The following is an 11,067-nucleotide window of genomic DNA, read 5'->3' on the forward strand; positions in this document are numbered from 1 at the left end:
CCACCCTCCTCACCGTCACTTGACCAGGATGGCTTCTCCTCATCAGGCGAGGGTGGCTGTGAGGGGCTGGAGCAGGGCCTGGACAGGATGGAGGCTGCAGCCTCACCCCACGGCTCCTGCTGCTGCTGCTGGTGAAGCTGCATGGAAAGGAGGAGGAATGAGGGCCACACCCCAAGAAGGGCAGGGCCAAGCACCTGGGGTAGAGGCAGAGGGCTTTTCAGCCTCCTCCTGCCACTCTGCTAGACCGTTCCGTAGACTCCACCCCGCCTCAGTCTCCATGTTGTTCACCTGCCTTCTCTCCACATTTCTCCTTTGGGCACCCCTCTACTCACCTGGTGCAGGTAGATGACATGGAGACTCATCTCGGCAGAAGCAAGTTCTGGGAGCTGGGCCAGCTTCTGGCCCCCAGTGCCTCCTGGGGACACAGAGCTGGAACATAACATGAAGCAGGTCAAAAGTCATGCCCTCCTCCCACCACACCCCAGAGGGCTCCCCTTCTGAATCCCCCCACAGCGCCCCAGCTCCCCACTCCTACAGGATCAGCCCACCCCCCCACACACCCCTGCATCTCAGCCTCCACTCCTCACCTGGGGTCCTGGGCAATTCGGGAAATGGAGGCAAGGAGGCTGGCTGTGGCCGCAGCTGGACAGGGGGCTGTCGGGCTCAGATCTCTCGGAGGCAGGAGAGGGTGCACGAAGAGGTTGGCCAGGAAGGCCTCAGGCTGGGTGCAAGAGGAGAGGGAAAGCCAAACAGGGAGTCACAAGAGAGGACAGAAACGGAGTAGGGAGGAAGCAGAGGCCTAAAGAAGGCAGGAGAGCAGGCTGGGGGCGGGGGCTGGTGAGGCAGGTTACTACCTAAGGTGAGGCTAGAGGGGAAGGGTTTGGAGAGGAGTTGTGGGGGTGAAGGCAGAAGGGGAGGCCAGGCTTGGGACTCACCAGGGGCGAGGTGCAGTTGCTGAGCACCCCCGGGGTGGAGGGGCCGCGAGCCGAGGTGGCACCCCAGGCAGCTGCATCTTGTTGTACTCGGCCCCAGAGGTGCCCAAGAAACTTAGAGCTGTGCCCTGGGGGGCGCCAGAGTGGATGCACCAGGGAGAACCGCATCAAAGAAAGCTCAGTCTTGCCGTCCTCCGCACGCTGAGACAGCGAGGCCTCAGTCTGTCCCGCCGAGAGCCACTGTGAGCAAGGGCAGTCTTTCAGGTGCTAAGAACACTGAGCCTTATGGGAACAGGTGGGACAGGAAACACTGCCCCATCTTCCACGTGAAGGAAACAGACCACAATGGGGACTTGTTCACCATCACCCAAAAATACAGCAGCAGTGCAGAACCTGGGCCTGTCATCTATTCGTCACCCCTGGACTGCTTGCCAGCTCGGGGATAGGGCTGAGCCTCAGTGCTTTGCCCAGGGTGATCCTGACAGCCTTGGTCCAGGCACCAGTCCTTACTCAGCCCCACCCACCGGCCAAGCCCATTCCTCACCCCAGGTGGTCTTTGCTCCCATTTCCTGACGTTACTATGTGCCAGCAACTCCATTATAGGCTATACAGACATAATCTGTGTCTTCACAAGCCTGGCCTTGGCTGTGCTCTGGAGAGCACATTGCCATTGTTGCCATCTGACAGATGAGGGCACGAGAGCACAGGGAAGGGAAGTGACCGCTCAACGGCACAGGTAGCAAGCAATGGAGCCAGGGCTGGAACTTAGGTCTGCTCCCGAGAGGCAAGCGAACTCCCACCCAGCCCAACCCCCCAGGGCCAGGGAACGGCTCTGACCTGAGGGTGTCCGTGGCGCTTCACATCCATAAGGGCAAAGGAACAGATGTCCCCAACCCCAGCCACATCCACAGTGAAGTGATGAAAAAAGTCAATAATCTCCAGGGCACGAGGGCGGAACCAGAAAAGCAGAAACAGCGGGGTGAGGAGCGGGGACAGGAGCTCCTCCAGGAGGGAGACCTGGGGAAGCAGCGGTGAGGCTGAGCAGGGGTGGCTGAGGGGCCCACGCGCGTTATCAGGACCAAGCAGTCCCCAGCGACCCTCGCCAGGGCAAGAAGCCTCCCCACCCAGTCACTCCCTAGACTCCTGGAGTAGTCCGTTTGTCTCATACCCTCTCCCAGACAGACCCTCCACGCAGACAGACCCCACAACTTCCTCCTCAGCCCGCCGTCGTGCCCACCCTCACCGCTCGGTACTGCAGCAGCTGCGCCATCTGCCGGTAGGCGCGGTCCCTGCCGCCGGGGCCGGGCTCCTCCGGGAGGTAGTGCATGTGGGCCAGGGCTGTCTGCAGCAGGAGCTGCGGCGCACGACCCTGGCACTGCTCTTCTGGAATGAAAGACCTGAAAGGCGGGATCCGTGGGGGGAAGGGGCCTGCGATTAGGAGGACGCGCGGTGGGATGTAGGGCTAGAGGGCCCCAGTGGTGGGAGAGGTAAGGATTCGGGGGGAACCTCACATGGCCCCAGATCAGAGAAACCAACACACACCACCACCCCGGGCATCTGCCGTCGCACCTGGCGACGGTGGCGGTGACCCCGAGCGCGGTCATGGCGGTGAGCACGTGCTCCACGGCTAGCACGTCCTCGTCGTAGACGGTGAGCACAAGCAGCGCGGCGAAGAGTGCGCCCGCGAAGAAAACGAGCTGGCGGGCCAGCAGCGCGCGCAGGGGCGCGGGGGGCGCAGCGGTGCGCAGGAAGGCTGCGGCGGGGCGGTAGGCGCGGGCCAGGCGCGCGCGCAGCTCGTGCGGCAGCTCGTTGAAGTGGCGCAGCTGCAAGCGCGCCAGGCGGGACCAGCCGCGCGCCCCCAGCGCGCCAGGCTCGCGCCGCAGCAGCTCCACGTGGCTATAGAAGACGTGCAGAACCTGCCAGGCCAGCACCAGCGGGCTCAGCGCCAGGTTCAGGGCGGCCAGCAGCAGCACTGTGCGCCCCCAGCGCGCTGCTAGGGCGCCCCGCTGGTCGCTGCGCTTGTAGGCGTGCGGCAGCTCCCAGCCCCCGCGGAAGAGCGAGAAGGGACCGCGGAAGAGCAGCAGGTCGACATTGAGCGCCAGGCCGCGGCTGAGGAAAACGGCACTGCCTCCCCAGGGCAGCGGGCAGCGGGCCGGCAGCAGGCCTTTGTTGGCCAGCGCCACCTGGTAGTTGGTGTAGCGCAGGATGCGGTGGTGGATATCCAGCTCCGTCAGGGGCCGCGGCTGCACGCACAGGCCCCCGCTCCGCTGCAGTGCCAGGAGGCGGGACTGCACCTCTGCCCAGGGAACCGAGCTCAGCTCCTCCTGAAAGGGGCACTGATGAGAGCCAGCGACCCCCCATTCCTCTCCACAGTGATGCTCAAGCTCCACACCCCTAAGTGTGCGGCCTGAAAACCCGCAAACTGAGTTTGCGATCACAAACTCGCCATGCTCAAGCTACATCCCTCATCGTCCCCCTCTCCCACCTTTCTCTTTCTGCCCTCCCTTAACCCTGTCACTAACAAGGGCACGCCCTACTTCCTTCATCCTCTTCTAAACTGCCCTGTTCATCATCCCTGCCATTCATGTGGCCAGTAGTCATGCACTTCCTGGGGACGCCTCCAGGTGCTGGACCTGGCTTCTCAGCTCCTTAAGGGCCTGAGGCCCCCTCAGTTGTACACACAAAACAGACTGGCTGGCCAGGGGCGGTGGCTCACACCTGTAATCCCAGCACTTTGGGAGGCTGAGGCAGGCAGATCGTCTGAGCTTAGGAGCTCGAGACCAGCCTGGGCAACATGGTGAGACACTGTCTCTACTAAAAATACAAAAAATAGCAGGGCGTGGTGGTGTGCACCTGTGGTTGCAGCTACTGGGGAGCAGAGGCTGCAGTGAGCCAATATCGCAGCACTGCACTCCAGCCTGGGTGAAAGACCCAGACCCTGTCTCAAAACAAACAAAACAAACAAAAAAACAAAAAAAACAGAATGTCTGGCAGTTCGTGGGAGAATCTCTCCTTCCCATTTCCAGTGCACCCACCAACTCTGGAACAGAATCCTCCCCACCTTCTGCCTGGGCATGCTTTACACTCCCAGCCCCACCCGACTCCAGGCCATCTTCGGCTCTGTCACCAGAAGCCTTCCCAGGACCTGGGCTATGTCCACATCTGGCAGTGGGGCACTGTCAGATCTCATTTGAAGGCTGCAAACCTCACTTCAGCCCAGTTTCACTCAGCTTTCCCAGTCCAGGTTAGTCAAGTCCCCCAGGCTGGCCTCTCCAGTCCATCCCAGTGTCTTCCCTTCCCTTCCCCTGGAAGGAACAGGGGAGGAGGGAAAGAAGGGAGGAGGAGAACGAGACGGGTGAGCAGTCTCCCGCCAGAGCCAATCCGAGGTCCAGCTTCCGCTCTCACCACCTCTGCTTCCCTGGCCTCCTCCCTCTCCTCTGCTCAGGGGGACCTTCTAAGACCTCTCCCCTTGCTGCACATAAAGGCTGTGCAGAGGGCTCCGGACCTCCCAGGGGAGCAAGGGAAGCAAGCTGCGGAAGGCTACTTTCAAGCTGTGCCTCAAAGAAAGAACTTAGATACAGAGGAGGGAGGAGCAGACTCAAGATGGTGAGGAAACAAAGGGCAGAGCATAAGCACTGGACAGTGACAGGCCAATGCAGTGGCTTCCTGCAATGCAGGGGATGGCTTTGAAGGCTCTGTTTTAGGCTGATGGGTCCATCTCCTCACTGCAGCTTCCAAAAGCTCATGGCTTTTCCCCACCTTCCTGCACTGGGGCTTAGAATGTGCTCCCCTCCCTTCCTGTCCTGCCCTTCGAAGCCCAACCCAAATTCCTCCAGTTCTGAAAAGCCAGATGACTGCCCTTTCTCTTTTCTCTCATCAATGTTTTTAGCACAAACATGTAACTATATGTCATCTTATATGAGCCATCTAAATAAACTAAACTCCCTTAGGGTAAGGGCCATGCTCTCTAAGTGGTGGTAGCCCCCTCCTGACATTATTCTGGGCCTAGGCAGGTGTCAATAAGACCTTGCTCTTTCTGCCCTCTTTCCAGTTGGCCCTTCCACCTGTACAGTCCCACTTCTTCCCCTCTCCTCTGCCCACCCTCTCACGGCACCCTCCGCACAGACACAGCCACCCAGCTCACCGGGGGGATGTGCAGGGCCTCCCTGTAAAACACCTGGATGTCCCAGTAGCTGAAGAGGTTGCAGACTGAGCGAAGCAGTTGGACCAGCCAGAAGCCGGCAGCCAGGACCAGGAGGAGGACCAGCAGCGGGCTGGAGCGGATCCTGTATGGGGTTGGGCGGGCAGTGAGGGAGAAAGGTGGGCGCCTGAGAAAGAGGCAGACCAGACTTCGGGAGTGAGGAAAAACCGTCATGAGGAGGGGGATCTAGCTAGACCAGCAGCTCTCAAGGTAGAGCCCGGAGCAGGGGGTGGGTGCTGAAGTGGCCTTCACAAATGTGCAAAGTCAAACTTTTTCCAAATAATACTAATGCTTTCTGATGTTTTCATTCTTGTACTCTGAGAGTACAGTGGAGTTTTCCAGAGGCTACAAGACACGTGAACATGTCACATCACACTGACAGCTGATGAAATGTGTGCTTGTACACTCTTTTTTTTTTTTTGAGATGGAGTCTTGCTGTGTCGCCCAGGCTGGAGTGCAGTGGCGCAATCTCGGCTCACTGCAACCTCAGCTCACTGCAACCTCCACCTCCCGGGTTCAAATGATTCTCCTGTCTCAGCCTCCAGGGTAGCTGGGACTACAGGCGCCCGCCACCACACCTGGCTAATTTTTGTATATTTTAGTAGAGACAGGGTTTCACCATGTTGGCCAGAATGGTTTTGATCTCCTGACCTTGTGATCCGCCCGCCTCGGCCTCCCAAAGTGCTGAGATTACAGGTGTGAGCCACCACGCCCGGCCGCACTCTTACATTTTGAAGTTGTTCTCAGCTACAATTTCCTTCTTTTTTTTTTCCTTTTTATTGAAACAAGGTCTCTCTCTGTTACCCAGGCTGTAGTGCAGCAGTAGAATCATAGCTCCTATCTCCCTGCCAAATAACGGCCCAGGTCTGGAACAGTCATTTGGTTGGTTGGCAAAGAGAACATTGCAATCCACGCATTCAGGGAGGAAGGTTGTGAAGGCAACAATGAAAATGAATCGTCTGCTGGGAGGGAGGAGGGTGTAGGGATGCTGCAGTGATCAGAGACAGTCACTGTCTTAGCCTCCTGACTAGGCTTAGCTAGGACTGCAGGTACGCGCCACCAAGCCCAGCTAATTTTTATTTTTTGTAGAGATGTGGTCTCACTTTGTTGCTCAGGCTGATCTCAAACTTCTGGCTTCAAGCAATCCTCCTGCCTCAGCCTCCCAAAGTGCTGGGATTACAGGTGTGAACCACTATGCCTGGCCTAATTTTAATTTTTTATAAGGTAAAATGTAGATAGATACAACTCCCATAAACAAAAGCTTTTTAGGATTCTCAACCAATTTTAAGTGTATTAAGATACACTTAATGCACTGTAATTAAGATACACTTAATAGCCGGGCACAGTGGCTCACACCTGTAATCCCAGCACTTTGGGAGGCCAAAGTGGGTGGATCACCTGAGGCCAGGAGTTCCAGACCAGCCTGGCCAACATGGTGAAACCCTGTCTCTACTAAAAATACATGTGGTGGTGCACGCCTGTTATCCCAGCTACTGGGGAGGCTGAGGCAGGAGAATTGCTTGAACCCGGCAGGTGGAGGTTGCAGTGAGCCAAAACCTCACCATTGCACTCCAGCCTGAGCAACAAGAGTGAAACTCTGTCTTAAAAAAAAAAAGATATACTTAATACACTTTAAGTACAACTTAATACAACTTAAGTACAACTTAATACACTTAAGTACAACTTAAAGTATATTAAGTGTATTTTTGGTCCTAAGACCAAAAGCTTTGAGAACTGCTGATCTAGATGACGGGACAAAGTGGGGCTCCTGTCTACTCCTCTACCCACTGCCCATGCTTCACCCCCAGGGCCCCACCAGGTTGTCACTAACCTCTCAGCACACTGGGCTGAGGGTAGGGTGGCATCTAACAGGGTCACTTTGCTGTGGAACGGCCCAGGTCTGGTATGGTTACTTGGTTGGTTGGCAAAGAGAACATTGTAATCCACGCATCGAAGGAGGAAGGTTGTGAAGGTGACAATGAAAATAAATTGTCTGCCAGGAGGAAGGGGGGGTGCCGGGATGCTGCAGTGATCAGGGACAGCCAGGTGGGCACCTGCCCCAGCCCCCAGAGCAGCCCGTGGTTATCCTCCCCAACCCTGCCCCTGCTGAGCCCCTGGGCTGCTCGGGAAAGCATGGGATGGAAGCAGCTGGCACAATTAAGGAAGCAAAACGACAGGAGGAAGCCATGGGCCCAGGGGACCGAGTTCCGGGCCCGGGCTAAGCGTCTCACCCCAGCTGGAAGACATCCTCCAGCAAGATGCAGGCAAAGCCATTCCGCTGGTGGTAGCTGTAGATGTGGCTGCGTGTCAAGGAACAAGCCTGAGGCACGGGGGCCTCTCCTGAGGACGCCTCCCCTCAGCCCCAACAAGTCTCCCACCCGTGACGCCCTCACGGAGTCTCCCTGCCAAGAACAGTGCCAGCTCCAAGAGGACCTTCCCATGCCACTTCTGCAGGCCTAGCGCAAAGGATATCTTGGTGAAGAAGTTGTCCAGGTTCTGGATGTGATGCCAGGAGCCTGGGCACAGAGGGGAGAGTGTCAGCCCCTGGCATGTGATCAATTCTCCACGTTCTCAACCCGCTACCAGAGGCCCAGCCTGGGGTAAGTACTGGAGCTCCCAGGCACCACTAACCCTCTCCCACCCACACCCACGCACATACCTCGGAGCCCTTCAGGGACATGAAGCAGGGGTTGCTGCTCCTCCCCGTGGATGGGTGAGTCTTGGGACCCCTCAGGGTCACAGTCCTCCAGCCGCTCATAATCCTGTTCAGGGATCAAAGGGCCTACCCGCAGCCCAGGAGAGTCCTGGGGGCACTGGTGTGAGGGAGTGGGGGTTGCCGGGGCCAGGGGTGGGGTGGAGTGGGATCCCCAGGAGGGAGATGCAGAGGCAGGTGTCATTGCAGGTTGAGCCTGTGTTGCGGGGGTGGCTGGGGTAGGGAGAGCACTGTGGCAAGACTGAGAAGCCCCTGTCCCCTGTAGCACTGAGCAAGGGGGCCCTGCGGTGGGAGGGGAAAATGAGGAGGGGGAGCTTCTTGTATGAGGGGCAGGGGACAGAGAGAAGATGGAGATCCTCCCTCCCCCAGGTCCCCGGCATGAAGGAGGAGGAGGAGGTGGCAGTGGCATGGGGAGGAGGGGCACCGATCCGGGCCCCAGATCTCCCCACCGCCCCAGCCGCCTTCTTCTCTCCCCCCAGCCCATTCGGCTCACCATCAGGCCACGGCTTCTCCAGAAAGGTTGGAAGGATGGGAGCTGTTGTTGCTTCCAGAAAGGTCTGTGACACTGAGCTGGGACTTCAACAGGAACAATGACAACATTACTAGGTGACTCAGCCTAGGCAGGCCTCAGGCGTCCCAGCTCTCAGTCACCTGTCTGATCACTCACACCCCTTCCAGGGCAACCTGAGGCCAAATCCCTCAGGGCCTGAGAGGGGCATCAGTTTAAGAGGAGGGGCCAAAGAACACATTGAGATGAGAAGATTCCTATTATCTCCATCTTCAGACCTTGAATGAATGAAAGATAAAAAGAACAGCAGCCAAAATGACAAAAGCAAAAAGCAAAATCGTGTTAGAGCCAGGTGTGGTGATGTGTGCATGTGTTCCTAGCTACTCAAGAGACTGAGGTGAGAGGATGGCTTGGTGCAGGTTACACTGGAACAGTATAGGTTACAGTGAGCTAGGTCCTGCCCCCTGCCACCCCCCACAAAAACATCCTATTAAAGGATTGTAGCAGGGCGCAGTACCTCACACTTGTAATCAATCTCAGCACTTTGGGAAGCCGAGGAAAGAGGATTGCTTGAGGCCAGGAGTTCAAGACCAGCCTGGGGAACAGAATGAGAAGACTCCATCTCTACAACAAATCTTAGGGCCAAGATGTTAACTATTTCATTTCTTAAGAGTGTACCTCCCCCACTTCCCTCCACACACACACTACAGTGATCAACAGAGAAATGTTTTGTGACCAAAACAGAAAAGAAGAAGTAAAGGAGCCAGGCATGTTGGCTTACACCCGTAATCCCAGGACTTTGGGAGGCCCGGGCGAGAGGATCACTTGAGGCCAGGAGTTCGAGACCAGCCTGAGCAACTTAGGGAAACACCGTCTCTACAAAATCTAAAAAACAAACAAAATAATTTTTTTTCTTTTTGAAGCAGTCTCACTCTGTCACCCAGACTGGAGTATAGTGGCACAATCTCGGCTCACTGCAACCTCCGCCTCCCAGGTTCAAGTGATTCTTCTGCTTCAGCCTCCTGAGTAGCTGAGACTACAGGTGTGTGCCACCACACCCAGCTAATTTTTTGTATTTTTAGTACAGATGGGGTTTCACCATGTTGGCCAGGCTGGTCTTGAACTCCTGACCTCGTGATCCACCCACCTTGGCCTCCCAAAGTGCTGGCATTACAGGCGTTAGCCACCGTGCCCGGTCAAAAATAAATTTTTTTAAAAGAATAAGAAAAGGCTGCATGTTTTATTGGTCTGAGGTGCTAAGGAAGAGAAGGGGGAGGCTGACTTTGCAGCCAAGTTGGGGAAAACTAAGAAGAGGAGGTGAAGAAAGGAAAGGCAGCTATCTTGGATTTGAGAGTTGGTTTGGAGAGCTTAGAGTAGAAAATTGCGGTTCTCTGAAAGTTCCATTCCGTTTGCATCCTTATCATTTTGAACTATGACATTCTCTCAAGTCGGGATCCCACTTCTGGGACCCCCTGAAAAGCATCAGGGCTGAATCAGAAGGGAGGACAGCTGTGAGTCTGGGACTTGGAAGGATAATTTGGATACCCAGGGATGAGCTGAACTGAGTTCCTTGTTGTCACCTCAACAAGGAGGAGGAGACCCAGGCAGCTGGTCTGGTGGCTTGCCCAACGCCATTCTTGAGGCCCTGAATCACCAGGTTTCCTTCTAAAGCCCATTACTGAGATGCTGACTCAGCCACCAGGTGTCAAGGTCTCTAGGGCTTAGGCCTAAGGGCTGATGTTGGGGCCAGTACCCCTGAAATGGCGATACGGACACTGTGCTTCCCAGATTGTTCACTGGAGGCAATCATGGAATCACCCACAAAACTTGAATCCAGATGTGCCTGCTTTTCTCCTTCTGTGTGGGGTATTGTAGCAGTAGCTCAGGTCTTGCATGCCTTTATCTCTGAGTAGGAGGCAGAGCTATGAAAACAAGACCCTGTCCTTCTAGAGGTAGCAAAATGGAATCCCACATTGCAGAGGGGCCAGGAAATTCCCATAATCTTTCTGAGACATCTGTCAAGATGGGTTATGTGGGGTGTTGTCTAGTCTCTCCCCCACCTCACTTGCCCAATGTCACTCAGTATCGTGGCTATTCCACCATAGTCACAATAGGACCCCCCCTATACACCAAGAGCTCCCCAGCTCAACCCCAAACTAATCCTGGGACATTGTCCTACCTAGTTGCACCCTGAATTCATTCTCATTGACAGCCTCCCTACCACCACTCCCAATTCAAGTCGATTTATTATAAAGGGCACTTTTCCTTGCCAAGCTTTTTGGAAGGGAAGAGGACAGATGAATAAAACAGAGCCACTACCCAAGAAGCTGCAGCCCAGTGGGGAGACAAATACGCAAACAAGTAATTACAGGGAAGAAATGAGTGGTGCAAACTCTTTGGCAGGAGCCTGAGGCAAGTCATTCTGACCCGGGTGAGGAAGGTATCTGCGAGGCAGACAGATCTGAGGCCGCGCCTTGATAAATTACAGGCCCTCCATACCAATAGTTCTCAATGGCTGAGGCGTAGGGCAAGAGTGTCAGAATCACCGGGGGAGTTCTTCCCCAAGTACACGTGACTGTGGGGAAAAGAAAGAGAAATCGGATTGTTCCTGTGTCTGTGTAGAAAGAAGTAAACATAGGAGACTCCATTTTGTTCTGTACTAAGAAAAATTCTTCTGCCTTGAGATGCTGTTGATCTGTAACCCTACCCCCAA

At 55.8% G+C, this 11,067-nt stretch overlaps 1 protein-coding gene across 2 annotated transcripts in view; it reads right to left on the bottom strand.

Moving 5' to 3' along the window:
- The window catches only part of ATG9B (autophagy related 9B), a 12,315-nt gene extending 3,897 nt beyond the window's left edge, over positions 1-8,418 (bottom strand). Inside the window, exons 1-12 of one of the 2 annotated variants that reach the window (XM_019031075.4) lie at positions 7,793-8,418; positions 7,606-7,649; positions 7,365-7,429; positions 6,965-7,126; positions 5,077-5,218; positions 2,502-3,256; positions 2,176-2,329; positions 1,770-1,949; positions 936-1,172; positions 588-721; positions 333-429; positions 14-137 (exon numbers count right to left, since the gene is read on the bottom strand). In XM_019031075.4, coding sequence (XP_018886620.1) covers positions 14-137; positions 333-429; positions 588-721; positions 936-1,172; positions 1,770-1,949; positions 2,176-2,329; positions 2,502-3,256; positions 5,077-5,218; positions 6,965-7,126; positions 7,365-7,429; positions 7,606-7,649; positions 7,793-8,342 — 2,644 coding nt within the window. In that variant the 5' untranslated portion in view covers positions 8,343-8,418. Of the gene's footprint in view, positions 1-13; positions 138-332; positions 430-587; positions 722-935; positions 1,173-1,769; positions 1,950-2,175; positions 2,330-2,501; positions 3,257-5,076; positions 5,219-6,964; positions 7,127-7,364; positions 7,431-7,605; positions 7,650-7,792 lie in introns of those variants that run through there. The other variant, XM_063708859.1, reaches the window with a different exon arrangement.
- Positions 8,419-11,067: the final 2,649 nt, after the last annotated feature.

Source organism: Gorilla gorilla, chromosome 6 (genome assembly GCF_029281585.2).
Source record: "Gorilla gorilla gorilla isolate KB3781 chromosome 6, NHGRI_mGorGor1-v2.1_pri, whole genome shotgun sequence".
Lineage (NCBI taxonomy): Eukaryota > Metazoa > Chordata > Mammalia > Primates > Hominidae > Gorilla > Gorilla gorilla.